Source organism: Poecilia mexicana, unplaced genomic scaffold (genome assembly GCF_051168715.1).
Source record: "Poecilia mexicana isolate PSO_F unplaced genomic scaffold, ASM5116871v1 scaffold_22, whole genome shotgun sequence".
Taxonomy (NCBI): Eukaryota; Metazoa; Chordata; class Actinopteri; order Cyprinodontiformes; family Poeciliidae; genus Poecilia; species Poecilia mexicana.
In genome coordinates, this window is record NW_028263391.1 from 13,166,907 (window position 1) to 13,183,831 (window position 16,925).

The 16,925-nt window shown below is 37.7% G+C and overlaps 1 protein-coding gene and 1 non-coding gene across 3 annotated transcripts; one reads left to right on the plus strand and one right to left on the minus strand.

Moving 5' to 3' along the window:
• Positions 1 to 599: 599 nt before the first annotated feature.
• Positions 600 to 16,845, plus strand: mocs1 (molybdenum cofactor synthesis 1). 2 transcript variants are annotated; one of them, XM_014992738.2, is made up of 11 exons: positions 600 to 2,756; positions 3,502 to 3,613; positions 4,508 to 4,675; positions 6,337 to 6,501; positions 7,600 to 7,661; positions 8,438 to 8,549; positions 8,696 to 8,808; positions 13,570 to 13,680; positions 13,822 to 13,942; positions 14,024 to 14,071; positions 14,183 to 16,845. In XM_014992738.2, exons 1-11 carry the CDS (start codon positions 2,583 to 2,585, stop codon positions 15,175 to 15,177), a joined length of 2,181 nt encoding a protein of 726 aa, XP_014848224.2. In that variant the 5' UTR covers positions 600 to 2,582; the 3' UTR covers positions 15,178 to 16,845. The 2 variants fall into 2 exon arrangements, with proteins under 2 accessions (XP_014848224.2, XP_014848225.1); XM_014992739.2 differs by having other exon boundaries at positions 601 to 2,756; positions 14,024 to 14,086; positions 14,183 to 14,318.
• On the minus strand, positions 10,961 to 11,033 carry trnav-aac (transfer RNA valine (anticodon AAC)). Its single transcript has one exon. It is a non-coding gene; the product is annotated as a tRNA-Val (tRNA).
• Positions 16,846 to 16,925: the final 80 nt, after the last annotated feature.

Here is a 16,925-nt window from a genome sequence, read left to right on the forward strand (position 1 = left end):
ACAGAAAGAAAGCATGAACATGGCAGCTGGAGCAGAGAAAATCATGTGTAGAATCAATCATCTCTGTAGACACCCACCTCAGGCAAATGACAAAGCAATCAAACTTGTGAACCAGCAAGAATTTCTGAACTTCCACAACTAGATCGTACAAATAAAAGACTTTTAACACACACAAAAAAAAACTTCAGTCAAACACACAAAACAATGCATGAATTTAATCCAATAAGAAACTCTAACCCTGCCCAACAAATTTTGTGAATAGCAGCAGACATTGATGCAAATAAATCTCTGGAGAATATTACAGCAAATAAAACAGTGATGAACGGGAAAACACAAAATTAAATATTTTGTGTTTGCTAGAGAACAAATAAGTGGAAACATTTCTCATAGAACAGCTGAAAATCTTTGGTTATCAATGCTGAGGGAGTTAGACGAGTGACCAGAAGGCAGGTGGCTGGAGTCTGCAAGGCTAATGGAAACAAACCAAAGACAAAAACATAAATGACCCTAATGATGCTTAATCTACACCAGCTGGTGGTGAAGCAGATCATCCTGCATCAACCCACACAAAAACTGGTTGAGCCAATGCCAGCTTCAGACAGGAGGAGGAGCAGAGAAGCCAGAACAAGCCAGACTTTACCAATAAATGGGTGTTGTTATGGAACTTGCCGAGTACTTCGGTGTAATTTTCCCAATCTGTAGGAGTCAAAAGGACAATAAAACTAAACTTCACAATGAGCAAAAAGTAAAGTTGCCTCAAACAAAGCAGAGGAACTTTCTTCATTATGTTTTTTCTGCATGTAAAATCAGTTTAACTTGAGTTGTATTATTTGCAGGATTTAATACAGAATGGCACAAGTTTTAAATGGGACTCATTAATTCTGCTTTTTCTTCATGTTCAGCATTTTCCATGAATTCATAACAGTGTTGGAAAAACGCTTTGAGCAAAATGCATAAAAAAAAATCCAAGACCATATTTTGGTTTAGAGTACTGCAACTTGTGAAGTTAAACCACAATCATTGCGACAGATTGCTGTAACAGGATGAATAATGACATTCAATTCATATTAAAATTACAGGAATTTATTTTTTAAATAAACGCTAACTCAGATTCTGATCATCTGTTCAAGTTTGTTTATTTTGTAGATTTTATTTTCACCCAGACCACAGCATATTTCAGACTTTTTGCAGATGTTTGACTTTGTGAGAAAGTCAAACATCTGAAAAACACAATATTTTCAGTTCTTGGTGGGGTTCGCTTATGTAAATAGTTCTCATTAACAACAACAAAAATATTACAGAGAAAGGTAACCAATGAGCTAGCAGGGTTGACATTAGCAGATTCAGACAGATATAAACCAAAAACGAACAGCGTTAGAGTTCAAAAAAGGAGTCTTGAATACAATACACCTCATCAGAAATCACCAGGAGTCTGCAGTTGTTTTTCTGATTATAGCCTTTGGAGGTGGTCATTATTTGTTATGTCGAGAATTGTGTGTGCGTGTGTGTGTGTGTGTGTGTGTGTGTGTGTTTTCAAGATAAGAGCTGATAAAAATAAAATTTCTGCCACTGCATTTGCAAATGAGATTCTGTTTTTGTTATTTTGTAGCCTGTAAATGTACCTTCCTTCTTATGTCCACTGTTTTTCATCCATATTTATTTTTTATTTTTTTACTTAACCTCATTTACAAGAGTGTCCTGGCATATATTTCAAGACAATGCTAAAACATAACACCCACATACAAAGAACAAAAATAGATGTACTCATTAAAAAATCAAAGAGTATCAAAATATAAGCAAAACTACAACTGATCCCGTAAATGTAAACATCTGTGAATGCATTTTAGGTTTAATATCATTTACTTGACGTAATTGAATTTGAAAATGTGAAGTCCAATAGAGAGAGGAACAAATATTTTAAATTGCACTTCCCTCTAGTGGTTAAAAGACGAATTGTTCCTCAAAGTTTTTATGGATTTTTATGCGACTTTTACATCATAGATAATAGTTTTAGTCATCAAAAGGTACAGTTCTTGTTAGAGGTTTACACGAGGTTATCAGTGTTGTATTCATTTTCATTCATTGCAACAATTTAAGTGATTTGAGCAAAACAAACTCGATTTATTATTGATTTTCTCTTTTACAAACATTGGACGAAGAAAAAAAAAACACAAATACTTTTTGTCCAATAGACACAATTCTAATACATTTTTAGTAAATCCCACACCGTTTATAACAAACACAATAATACACTTTTTTTTTTTACCAATAACTCGTTTTTTTTCTCTTTAAAATACATTTTTGCTTCGCTTACATGGTTCAAATATGCGGTCTGTTTTTAAGTAAAACTACTAAGGCCCCTACAAACAAATACCACAACTTACTTCTGATTGCCGTCATCCAATCTAGACGAGCGGTTTTAACTACATTACCCAGCATGCAGTGGGAAATACGTCTGTTCACTTGATTGGTTGGTGAGTGTCCGCCCCTCACAGTCCCCCGGTGTTCTTAGGGTGAACTGATATGTTTCTAGGAAAGCTCACTACCACTGGGTGTCCGAGCTGTCAGAAAGCAACACTAACATGGCTGCTGGAACCCGTATCTGCTGCAGTCTGAGAAATGCCAGAACCTTCTTCGCTCGGTGCCACAACAGAAGCGAGCAGCGGCTGTTTTCCAGCGCTACGCACCAGGAGAATGAGCTCGAACTCCGAGATTCCTCAGTGGCTGCTGCAAACTTCCAGACCAGACCCAGCTTGGTAAGACTGGTGCTGGAATACAGACTGCAGGTTAAAGCTGGGGTTCTGGGTTCACGTCCTGGAGTTTTCCCAGTTCGGGCTAATGAGGTTTGGTCACAAAGTTGTTGTTAAGAAACTGCAGTCCGAGTTCACGTTGAGGCCTGAATCAGACCATCTTTCCGGGTTGATTATTAACCAACACCATGCTGACTAGAAATACATGTGATTTAATGTTACAAATAACCAAGATCTGCTTTCTAAATGACCAAGATGTGCAAAAATAAACCTAATGTTTGTTCTACTTTTCATGACTTGGATTCCCTTTTTGTGAAAAGTTCTCTATTTCTGCACAAAAATCCATTGTTATGACATAATCAATGACTGAATTTACCTTAAACAAAGTCTATCTTATAGTAACATGAACATGAGCTTAACACTGTTTCTTCCAGCCTCTAATGCTAGTGAAAACGTTCTGCTAAAATATAGGACTGGATTATTTTGGTAATCGTTTTAGTTTAGGAAATCAAAAGATTATTTTTAGTGGGATTCTGTGCTCCATCTGATGGGGTGACACATTCTGGCCTTTTGGCCTATAACCTTCTGGCATCTGTAGGTCACAGATCATTTGAAAAAAAAAAGTTTGCTCAAGCTTTTTATAAGCAAATAATATTATTTATTTCTACTAATTGAACAAATGTGTCTGTCAACACTGTTTCAAAGACACATTTTTGTTATTAGTATTTATTTTTCTGGTTTTCTCTTCCAGGAGAGATTAACAGACGAGAAGGTTCTGCCGTTTTCAGCTTTCTTGACTGACAGCTTTGGCCGCAGACATAACTATCTTCGCATCTCTCTGACTGAGAAATGCAACCTTCGCTGTGAGTAAACTAGGGCTGGGATGAGACCCGCTGTACAATAAACCTGAGTAAATTTACCACAACAAACAAGGTAATGAGTGTCTGCTGCTAAAATAGCAAAACATATTGATTACATTTGTTGTTTTATCTATAACTCTAAATTATAATGGTTTATTGTGGTGGATCTGATTAACTTTTCTCCTTGCTGCAGAAGCAACAAAGCTCAGAAGAGCTGTCATGACGATCGTTGCTAAAAGTTATTTTCCATTTCACTTATCATTGCTTGCAAAAAATGTAACTCTACAGGCTGGCTTTCTTTAAGTTTCATTGTAGTTTTCAGGTGTTTGTTGCACAGAATTTAATACCCTTTACACTAATTTTTCATAATCAAAGAATGAAACTTTGATGGTTTCTGTTTTGTTTCTTCCAAGACCTCCAAGTTTTAAATTGATCTTAGTGTTTGTTTTTTTTTTCATTAAGTATTTAGATCCACTACGTTTGAATAAAATCTGCCAATAATATTTTGGTTCTATCTTAAAAAGAAACGTATCCCTAACTATTGCTTTAAATGAAAGCAACAAACTGAAATAGTCAGTTTGCTAAACAAACGTATTTAGATAAAATTTGTTTCACTTAACAAAAAACACGTATTAGATGGACAAATAAGCAAATCTTTGTAGTACAAAGATGGATTATCAGAACAGTCGTGAGGAAGTTAGATTTTTTGTTGCTAAATTTAGATTTTTGAATAATAGCCTGTCTAATAAATGATCATGTTACAAAATTTTGACTTGAGCTCATCCTAGTACTTCATAACACCCATTATTCTACTGTTTCCTTTTTCCTCCTTCATGTTTTGTGTCTATAATGACGTGTTTTTATTTAGCTCGCATGTTGGATGTTCCTGTCGCTCAGGTCAGTACTGCATGCCAGAGGAGGGAGTGAAGCTCACGCCGCGGGGCCAGCTGCTCTCCACCTCCGAGGTGCTGACCCTTGCTCAGCTCTTTGTCCGAGAGGGAGTGGACAAAATCCGCCTCACTGGAGGGGAGCCTCTCATCAGACCCGATGTTCTGGATATCATTGGTAAGAAACACTTACTGGGCCTTGAACGTGTTCACACTTTGTTGTCGTTACAGTCACAAATGTAATAGTGTTTTTTTTTTTAGATTTTTATGTGCTAAACTAACAACTTACTACATAATTGTGAAGTGAAAAAAAAATGTTTGGATACAAATACACACCACATTTTAAGTAGATGAATGTAACATTTTTCCTACCTACTTAACATTAAAGCACTACTTTTTGAATGGCTTGTCAGATAAAATCCCAATGAAATTCATTGAAACTTTTGCATGTAATATGTCAAAATGAGCACAATACAAAGATGGAGGCTTAGGATGTCAGAAGCTATTTGCAAGAATGAACAGAAGACTTCTCTGTGTGACTCCTTTCTGCTCCGATTTATTAATTATAAACAATATTTATGAAACTACGATCTTTGTCAGATCAAAAGAATGAACAATAGATGACAAGCTCATAAATGTTCCTCCTACTGAGATAACAAGCTCAAGGCTGAGCAGCAGGACGATTAAAATACAGAATACAAGATTCTCTTCTTCTCCAAAATGCCCCGAAACTGTGCTTAGATTTGTTTTTACAGTTAGACTTATTTTAATGAGCTGAATGAATTATTTCTCAAGTAGTACACACGTTCCTTTGAAGAGGACTTTTTTTAATGTTTGTCTCAGTGATATCTCTGAAAGCTTCTGCTGAACACGGGGTTGTTTATATGGCTTCCTGAATGATCAGATGGATGTTGTAACAGTCCTCTCAGACGGTGGCTCATGTGCCAGCCCAGCTGACTGCACCAGAACTGAACAGATTTTTGCTGCATTCCTTCAGGTTGAAACAAAAGTTTGTGGAAGTTGTCACATTGCAGCAGCTGGTTCAGTTTAATGACTGATTATCTTTGCCTTAATTTTACAGCCTCGTTTGTAAATTAACCTTTTCAACCTCTGCTCCGTGAGCCGCCTTTATACTGTTAACGACACAATCGCATAAAGAGGACTAAGGGCTGCAGCATAAAGATAAACACTTACTGCAGTGTCATGGGTCAGGTGACCAGCGGGATGTCAGGTGACTTGTTTTAAGCTCTAAGCTCCAGTGGAAAATTAACATTAACCTTTTAGTCCACTGCTTTTCTGTAGAACATTATGTTTTTTTCCTTTAATTGTGGTCTCTCTAACTGATATTTGGTTAAAAATGATAAGCACAGATTATAAAATATGAAAGAAAGAGCCAGGAGTTTCAAAAACAATCAGTTTGAGACTCTTAAGAGACACTTATGTCATCAAGGTTTTTGTATGTTTTTGCTGCTTTTGAATTAAATTTAATGGTTGATGTACTTAAGTTAGAACCACGGGCTATTCTGCTGTCAGTGTCATCCAAAGCTGTCTTGTCGCAAAGCAGAAACTTAAGCATAAAACAAGTAGAAGCCACTGCTTTATTACAATTTCTCAAGATGATTATTTCAATTGCAACAGTAATAAGGTATGAGTATTTTGTGAACTCTGTAGTGTTTTGTAGAATGAAGTCCTACAAAATGCTGAGTAATGCTGAGTAATCTGTTTTGGAGAGCAGTTTAAATCATTCAATCCCTTGTGGTTTGAGATTAAACCCTTTGGTTTATAGAATACATTTTTCTTCACTCTTTCATTTTTCTCTTCTGCTTTTTTCTTCTGCAGCTGAACTGAAAAAGCTAGTGGGTCTGAAAACTGTTGCAGTTACAACCAACGGGATTAACTTATCCAGGCTTTTGCCGAAGCTGAAAGATGCTGGACTGGACCTGATTAACATCAGCCTCGACTCTTTGGTTCCAGCAAAATTTGAGTTTGTAGTCAGGCGAAAAGGTGAGGATAAAGATTTAACCTGTAAGGACTGTTGAAGCGCACCCAGACACCCCTAGCAAACATGTGGTAAAATAAACTGTGGTTTATTTGCTGAAACATTTTTTTTCCCCATTGTTATTGAACCCCTACTTCTCTCCCGTAAAATTTGACATGATTGCTGCAAACAGAGAAAGAGATATTTTAAATAAAACCTGAGGTAGAGAATCAGGCCCACAGCATCACTGATTCTCCACCATACTTGGCATTTGGGATGAGGAACTTTTCCACGGATTCATATTCATCCTACATGCCAGAGACCTTTAATCTTGGTCTCATCTAATTAAAAGAGATTTTTGGGAGAGATATTGACTAGAGACAACTCGTTGCTATGGAGACTGATGCCACTCTTTGTTTTTATGTCCTTAACCAGCCGACTCTCTGTGTCTGATGACAAAGTACATTTGGGAATTCATTCAGGCAGATCTTTTTCTATCCCGAGTTACAAAACTGCTAAAAATCAGAATCAGTGCGTTTTGTATGTTGCTATGGTTGTTGATAAACCCCAGCAGGTTACAGTCTGCAAGCCCCAGGCAGTCAGCCTAGAGGTAGCAGCAGGCCAGAGCTCTGGGTTGTTGGCTTCAGAAAAGCAGGAACAGATGGACCGAATGAGATTAGGAAATGAAACGGGAGAAAAAGACCAGAACGTGGAAGCAGTGTTGTCTGTTCATTTTCAGATTAGTTGCTGAAAATTGCAAACTGAATTTAATCTTAACGTTTGAGATTAGTAGAACAATAAATGTGATGTTTAATTTCCATTGTGGCAGATCAATTAACCACCTCCCACAGAGAAGATTACCTGCAGCTCCCTGGATTTGTTTTATTTTCTGCTCATAGAAACAAATGATCATATTCTCTATAGTTGATTGTCACAAAGCTCTGACTACTGCAGAGGGATGGGATGCTGATGTTTTTACACTTATGAACAAAGAAAACCTTTAAAGCTAAAGTAGAACACGTTGAAGGAAATATTACTTATTTATTTTTGTGTTGGTTTCAGTAACTTCTTTATTAACGATACCCTTAACTTTTATTGACATTTCCATCCTTCTTTCTCCTCAGGTTTTCATAAAGTCATGGAGAGCATTGACAAAGCAGTTGAATTGGGCTACAATCCAGTCAAGGTATGTTTCAAACTAAAGGAATAATCATACATTTCTCATAAGAAAACATTTCTTAAATTACTCTTTGTGGTCACACTTTGTGTAAATATATATAAAAAGCTTCAGAAAATTCCACTTTTACCACAGAAACATATAATACTGAAAAGTGATTTTTCTTTTTTATTAGAGTGAAGTTATGTCATAAAATTAATCTCACAGTTAGAAATAATTGTGAGAATATAACTGGTGCCATAATTATTTGTACTGATGACGATTTGTATAAAATAAAACTGAAGCATTTTTATAATTTTTCTTCATTGGGGCGTCTAGGAACATTCATCTTCCTACGACTTTGTTACACTGGATCATAGATATTGCGTGACACAGTGACCCTTTTCTCATAGCCATTCAGTGTGAAAAACAAGCAAATTTTACATTTTGCACTTGGCAGATGTGTGTTGATCATTATATATCAGTTACTGGCCTAAACTTAACTAGTCTACAGACAGATGAGTGATTAAAATGCTTAAACCAAACTGGGCTGTACCAAACTATACTGGGTAGCTTTCAAGACTTTAGTCATCAGACTTCATTAGGCTGACCTCTACTGTCTGGTCAGAGAACTGCAGTTACACTAAATCTTCCCAATCTATTGTCAACATGCCAAACAGTTGATTACAGACCTTTCAACCTCTTTTTACCATGCTGAAAAAAATCTCCTCCCACTTTGAGGCCTTGTATTTAACATTTTTATGGTTATATAACCTTGGTCTATTGTTATGTGCTGCCATCTGCAGATCAACTGTGTGGTGATGAGAGGCCTGAACGAGGATGAGCTCTTAGATTTTGTGCAGCTCACAGAGAAGAAGCCTCTGGAGGTTCGCTTCATTGAGTACATGCCATTCGATGGTGAGGTTTTTCTTCTCACAAAATGACTCGGTTCATGTAAGGGAGGCGTGTATCTTCATGTAAAAGAAGTTTCTGTTGTAGATATTTTTTTTTTTTAGCGTAAACCCATGGAACAAATTCAACATGGCTTCCTCTGGTCTCTGCAGGAAACAAGTGGAACTTTAAGAAGATGGTGAGTTACCAGGAGATGCTGGACCAGATCAGGCAGCAGTGGCCCAACCTGGAAAGGCTTCAGTCTGGACCTGCTGACACTGCCAAGGTCAGGTTCTCCACATCTGATGGAACATAATTCTTATGCTACAAAGGTTTTCACTAGGGCTGAAACGATTCCTCGAATGATTCGAGTACCTCGATTACTAAAATTCCTCGAGGAAAATTTACCTGCCTCGAAGCTTCGTTAATTTATGTTTTATTATTTAGCGCACCGTGTTCCGGCCGGGACTTCATTTGCGTTGCGCGGAGCTCTCACTTCCGCCTCTGAGTTGTTGACAAAAGCTAAGTCTCAGCGGCATAAAGTCCAATCTTCAAGATTGGCCCGTGGGAATTTTATTGATTGATGATAATGCCCGACTTTTTATCGTTTTTGGGGAACCAATAAGCATCCTTAAAATGACTGGGGAATGCCTGGAGTACGGCAGCATTTCTCCTCCGGGGCTGCTGGTTGAAAGCGAACGGCGGGAAGAGCGCTGAGGTGAGCGGATAGACTGAACAGGGCGGGCGGCTGAGTAGCTGATGCTTACCGTGTAAATGTAGCTTTACCGACGAACCGCACAATAAATTTCATATCCCGGTCTGAAGAAACGGGTGGCGGAGCGCATCGTACATGGCTGGTAGATGAGTTTCTGAGTGTGACCAGTGAAGGTGTCGTAAATATCCCGTATTGCTTCCCCCGTGTTCGTCCCCCGGTCTAACGGTTCGTCAGTCCGCTGGTCTATTTCCTCCCCTCCACCCCATCTTACGTTCGTTCATTCGCCCTCTCCTCCCACTCCAGGCGGCATTTCCCGTATTTTCAAACCCAAAGCGTGACAGGTTAGGTGGCAAGGTGAGTTTAATTAATCTATTAAACTCACTGAAGATGAATACATAAACTAAAAGCTGGATTGTAGACATTTTTTATAAGCATATTTGTGAGCCTGCCTCTTTGTTATTAAATTCAATATAATTTCAGATTTTTCTATAACTTTTCTTCTGGTTAACTTAGAAAGTGAGCTATTATTGTTACAGGTTAGTTTTCTAAACTACAAAAAAGCAACTGTTAGGGATGCTCAAATATGAAACATTGGACTGATATTGATATCTGATAGTAACACCGGTATTATGCCAGATTTACCAATATTTCATTTTATATTTTTTTTATCCGATTACTCGATTAATCGTAAGAATAATCGATAGATTACTCGATTACTAAAATATTCGTTTACAGCAGCCCTAGTTTTCACACTTCTTAAACTTTTTAAAATTGTGTCATGATACGACAACAAACTTAAATGTATATTATTGAGATTTTATATATAATTCCATATCACAATTATACACAAGATGGTGTATAATTGTGATACAGAAGGGAAATTATACAAAAAATTTCAAGATTCAGTTCAGTTCCCATGACTTTGATGCCCCTTAATAACATCCACTTCAACCACTTGCCTTCAAAAGTCTCCCTAATTAGTAAACAAAGCCAATCTATGTGAAAATTAATAGATAACTTTTTTTTTGCATTAAAATGCAGAATTCACACAAATGCAAAAATGCAGTGTGAATTCTGTAACATGAATATTTTTAGTGAAAATTGCAGAAGCTAAACTGTAAGGTCACAACAGTTTATAAGTTAACATGAGCTAAAAAACTACACCTAGCTGAAATACTAATGATAGCCTATAGCAGGGGTGTCAAGCTCAATTTCATCGAGGGCCACTTCAGCATATTGGCCCCCCTCAACGGGCCACATTGACGGTACAAATCAGGAGTGCATCCCTGCTAAAACACTCCAGACAAAAGGTTGACTTCCCTCATTCAGGTCCGTAGAGGCTTATAATGAGTCAATGGTCCAGGTGTGTTAGAGAAGGAATGCATCTAAAGTTGCAGATGGTAGCTCTGGAAAACTAGACTTGGGCAGCCCTAGCATAAATGTATGAAAATACAATGTTAAAAATAAATTAAACACCTCATATTGTTAAATAACTGATTTTATGTATTGAAGTTTTATATATTGCATTTGAGTTCCCATGGCCTATAAAATGCTGGGGGGCCACGAGTTTGACACACCATAGAACTGCCAATTGGTAATTGAAGTAAAGTAGCTTCGATTTCAAAGAAGCCAACATTGAAGTCGATTGGCAAATGAACCATCACGAAAGAGGAAGGCTCTTGTTGTCTCACTGCACCCCAAGAGATGCATAACCGACAAAAACCATTTCTGTCTGGTTTCGAACCAGAGACCTTTTGCGTGTTAAGCAAATGTGATAACCACTACACTACAGGAACTGAGCTTCTCTGCTTTGATTCAGTTTGAGGTTCCAAAGTTGATGATGTGAGATTCAACACATGAACATTTCAACTGAAGTTTGCACTCAGATGCCTGGATTCAGAGTACAGACCATGACACCACAGAACCCTTGTTGACCTTTAGTAAACACCTGTGATGAATAGAACATGCAAAAATCTGTTTCTGTCTGGTTTCGAACCAGAGACCTTTTGCGTGTGAAGCAAATGTGATAACCACTACACTACTAGAAACTCATGCTCTCTGCAGTGTTCCTGGTAGATGATCAACATTTTTTTTAGAGACTAATAACGAGTATGGAACGATGTCAAATACCACAGATCCTCTCAGAGAGCACAGCACTTGGTGAACAAACTGTAAGACTTATACTTGTGCCTAATTTCACATTGCAGTCCATAAACTAAGCCTGGGATCAACAAATTAAAACATTAAAATAAAAAAATATCTGTGAAATACAATCAACACTTGAAAATTAAAAATGGTTCAAAAATAATATCAACACTTAAAAATACAAAATCTCTGGAAAATAAAATATGATGTATGTTGTTTTGAAAAACATTAGAATATAAGCACTTTTATCAAATCTTCATTGTGGTAAGATCATGTAAGTTCTTAAATCCATGGAAGCTCAACAGTTTGTAAGGTAGGTGAGTTAGCTCAGCAGGTTAGAGCACGGTGCTGGTAATGCTGAGGTCATTGGTTCAATCCCCGTATGGGACAATTCATGTGTAAGGTCTTTCAGGTCAGTGGTCAACACTTCAAAAATAAATAAGGGTTCAAAAATAAAATCAACACTTTACAATAAATAAGGTTTCAAAAATAAAATCAACACTTTACAATAAATAAGGGTTCAAAAAATAAAATCAACACTTTACAATAAATAAGGGTTCAAAAAATAAAATCAACACTTTACCAATAAATAAGGTTTCAAAAACAAAATCAACACTTCACAATTAAAAAATGGTTCAAAATAAATAAGGGTTCAAAAATAAAATCAACACTTCACAATTAAAAAATGGTTCAAAATAAAATCAACAGTTCTGTTTCTGTCTGTTCAGTCCATAACATCAATACTTACAAATAAACAATGGTTAGGAAGCGCATTACAAACCTTTTGTTGAAATGGCACGTTAAATTCAAGTCTCCATTACAGACCAGAGAAAACTAAAGAGAATGCAACGTTGTGTTAATCCATTTGAGGAGCCGGTAGTTTGTCTTGAGGAAATAAATGACGATGCAAAAGTTAATTAGACTGTAACATCCGCTGCTCAACCACTGCGGAATTAGAAAGAAAACGCTGCTCATCCAGCGGATTTAACAAATGGAGCCTTCTTGGTGCTCGTTACCCAGGAGAGCGGCGTTCTGGAGGAGCTGCAGACATAACATCTGTCCGTTTCGGAGAAGCAAAACCATGCAACAAAAAAAAATAAATAAAAATCCTGGTAAAAGCTCACACCGACTGCGCAGGGTAAAACACTCAGAGTTCAGTTGATCTGTTTGGATCAGACAGATCCAACTGACTGATGAATTAGCGCAGAATTTTCTGCAGATGGGAACCAGGAGGAAGTTGTTAAGACCCCAGCGGGTGAAGTGATGCTAATGTAAGTGAAGTCGCTTAATTTAATTTATTAAAAGTTATTGGGGCCTCAGTCAGTGGTTTTTGTCACTACGATAAAAATGTAGATACATTTATCTGCTTAATCTGTGATGAGATCTGGATTCACGGTGAATATTAACTAAACCGCATAAAATGCGACTAAATAGCCGATGTTAATATGATTGTAATTTCACGGATAAAATAGTACCGGACCGATTTTTTTTTTTTTTTTTTTTTTTTTTTGTTGTCGGTCAAGATAACAGATAACAACAAAAGTCTAGCGCCACCTGCCGCACTGACACCAACTCACACACATCTTCATTCACAGTCTTACTTGTAAATCGATTTTTCTTTTCTTGGACGTTTTGATGTTAGCTTGTCCATGTCTCAGTCTTATTTGCTGGGAAAATCAATAAGCAGCTTGAGGTGACTCTGCTGCTCTCTAGTGGCGAGAAGCCGTAATGTTTTGCTGGTAACAATTGGAATGCATTGTGGGAGATGTAGTTTGTAGTCAATTCGTGCTCAAAACCTATTTTAAGTCAATCATCGGCCTATAAAATGCTGGGGCGGGCCACATAAAATGACATGGCGGGCCACATGTGGCCCACGGGCCTTGAGTTTGACACATGTGGCCTATAGGTTGGGATTATAGGCTATCAACTCTCTTTCCAACCCAAATGAGAAAGCTGCAATCAAACCGCAAGCTTGTGTAAATTAAACCTAAGGGGTTCACAATTTATGCTACTGATGAGTCTTACAGACTTAAAGAGTCCTATGAAAACTCTCGTTGGGTTCTGTAATATTTAGAAGCAGAGCTGAGGAAAAAGTACACAAGCTATACATTTGAACTTTGACAGTATTATTACATAATCACTGAATTTGTTTCCTAAAATATTTTCAACACTTCTTTCTGCTTTCAGACTTTTAAAGTTCCTGGTTTCAAAGGTCAGCTCGGCTTCATCACCTCCATGTCAGACAATTTCTGTGGCTCCTGTAACCGTTTGCGCATCACTGCAGATGGAAACCTCAAGGTAAATGTTGACTTCATCAAATTTTCTCTAACATTATAACATGTCTTTCATAAAATGCATAAACTGAAAGCCAGAAGTCATGGCTAAGATTAAAACTCTGTATGTTCTTGTTTTTGATTTGCTTTCCTCTTTGATTCTCAGGTGTGTTTGTTCGGTAACTCTGAAGTTTCCCTCAGAGATATTCTCCGTTCTGGAGCGTCTGATGAGGAGTTATTGCAAATTATTGGAGCTGCTGTGGGCAGGAAGAAGAAGCAACATGCAGGTGAAAGCCCTCTCAGCATTGTGTGGTAGTTACCAATTAATACATTTATCTAGGAAGTGATTCATTAGTTTTTTTCTTCAGGCATGTTCAGCATCTCTCAGATGAAGAACAGACCTATGGTCCTCATTGGTGGGTGACTCTGCTGTACGTAATCAGTTTTTGTGTTCTTTTGCTTTTTTGCTAATGAATTATTCTATTTAAAACTTGTCTTTCATATGTTTTCTGTTTTTGGTGTGACAGATTTCTCCGAGATGTTTCTCACAAGGCCAGAAAACCGACAAAGGGCTTCATTCATCTTTACTGAGCTAAAACGTGACCCGTTCCTTTATCTGACTGCATCTTCTGATGAGTCTCGTAAGGAGTTTCTGTGCCTTGCTAGCTGCACTGCTTCAACACAGACAGCCTTTAGTTGCTGCTTTAAGACCTCATTGAGTGGCCGTTCACTCATTAAGACCCATATTAGCAAAGAGAAGTGCCACGATGTGACGCCGCTTCACTCCTCAGACTATGATTATGATCTCATTTTCACCAGCCGTCACACTAAGAAACGCACAAATATGAGCTTCATTAATGAAGACCCCCTCAGGTACAAACAATCCAGTGTTCCTAACAACCCAAGGAGCCAGTCCCTTTCTGCTTTTTGCACACCGAATGCCAAAATGAATCAAAAAAATCTAAGTGTCAGGTTGTTTCACAGTCAAAGTTCTGGTGAAGAGCACACGCATAACACCCCATCAGCCTTAGACAGTCCCGGTAGTGCTAAACCCCAGCTGACGCACACAGACGCCGAGGGCCGAGCAACAATGGTGGATGTTGGGGGGAAGCTTCCCACATGTCGAACAGCCACAGCCAGTGCCACTGTCATCCTGGGCACCGTCGCTTTCCACCTCCTACGGGATAACCAGCTGGCTAAAGGTGATGCTTTAACTGTGGCTCAGCTGGCCGGCATCATGGCATCGAAACAGACTTCTGCCCTCATCCCACTTTGCCACCCGCTCCCGCTGGACCACACCTCCATCTCATTTCAGCTGGATGAGCTGCACTGCTCTGTTATTATCACTGCAACCTGTCACACCACGGGTAGGACAGGCGTGGAGATGGAGGCGTTGACGGCCGCCTCCGTGGCAGCGCTTACGGTCTATGATATGTGCAAGGCCGTGAGCCACGACATTGTCATCACGGATGTGAAACTGCTCACCAAGACGGGTGGGAAGAGGGACTTTTACCGTCAATGAACACAGGAGAACTGAACTGCAAGATGAAGAAAGTCTTTTTCTGCAAACCCAAATGTGTACCAATAACTCGAGCTTATACACAATCACAAAATTCCATATTCATCCAAAAACAATTAGATTTTTTCTGGACATTTAAGTACAAATTTTTAACTCTGAACTTGCCTGAGTAGTAGTCAGGTCTTAAAATCTGTAGGATCTAACAGAGAAAATGGCTTTCTGGCATTTGTACTTAGATCAATTCCATTTCAAAATCAGTAACTCTTTTCGTAATCTTCCTGCGGTCTTGGCATGATGCTCAGAAGGAGTGCAGCAGATGTTAACGGTCTGACTGCGGGGAAGCGTGAGTAGAACAGGGGGCTTTGAGGAGTATCCCGTTAGACCGCTAGATAAAAGGCGGGGAGGGTAGGATAAATGGCTTGGTCCAAAGGACCCACGTCTCTTAAGACCACAGGAGTGTTAAGAATGGAACACCCACTCAACGTTGACCAGAAGCATGAGTTGTGAATTTTGACATTTTTGTGAAATTTCTAAAAAATTTAATTGTACTGCATTTCAGATCAAGCTTAAAAACCACAAGTACAATTTAACCTGAACTTGGAACCTTTTTGCTACTCAAGAACTTTTTTATTTCTATTCATGAGTGGGAAAACCAAGAGGTATTGTGGCAAGTGGAGGCAGAAGTTTTTTACTATCTGATGCAGATTAACATAAAATCACATCACTTTTTAAACATTATAAAGCTTATGTCCTTGGAATATATCAAAAGGACATTCCACTGTTTTCCAGACTTTTTCAAACTGTCTCTCTTTAAAAGCCTCTTCAATCACATAATAAAATCTGATTTGTAATTTCCTGACCTTTACATTACTTGAAGATTAATTTGTCTTTACCTCTAATTATTTTAGCAAAACAGTGTTCATTCTTCGTTTAATTTCTGTTTAGTAAAACACTCAGTGTCATACATGAGCTTATTTTTTCTTCTTTCTGTCTACAGACACTACAAACCTACTAAATGTGTTTCTCAGTTACAACTAACTGAATGTTGATGTTTACATTCTGAATGTCCTTAATTATCTGAAGTTATATTTCACATCATATCTGATTTGCATTGTACCTAACACCATGGATGTTTGTTTTTTTTTACAGTTTATTATGTTAGCTTAATGCAGCCTAACTTTTCATTATCTTGCTTTTATAAAATAGATTTTTGCATTTTTGTACTTAACATAATTTCTTTAGTCCACTTTGTAGATTATGGGTTTTACATAAGACAATGATGGTCCTCACTATGGTCTGAGCGTTAGTTTATTTTCTCATAATAAAAAGTTGTATTCACTGAACTCAAATGTCAACTCAAATTTTACAAACATATGCAGACAAGTTTCCAGGGACTTATTGTAAATTTATAGTACAGTATTTTGTTTTGTGTAGAAACCATAGGTCCCTGTGAAAAATTATTTCACTGAGTTTGAATCCAGAACATGATTTAATGTGTGAAGTAACAAGTAAGCAAACTGGACACCCATTGAGTTTTATTTCAGTTAAAATATAAGCTGTTTTTTTTTTTTAAACCAAGAACTTGACAGTTATTGAAACAAATATAATCTGGACTAATGACGGTGCTAACATGTTGATCTAATTTAATAAAACATGATTCTGATTCATAAATATTTTTGTCATACTGGATGATATCCAACAAAGCTGCTCACCAATTTTCCGTTTTTCTTTTTATCTTAAAGAGTAAAGAG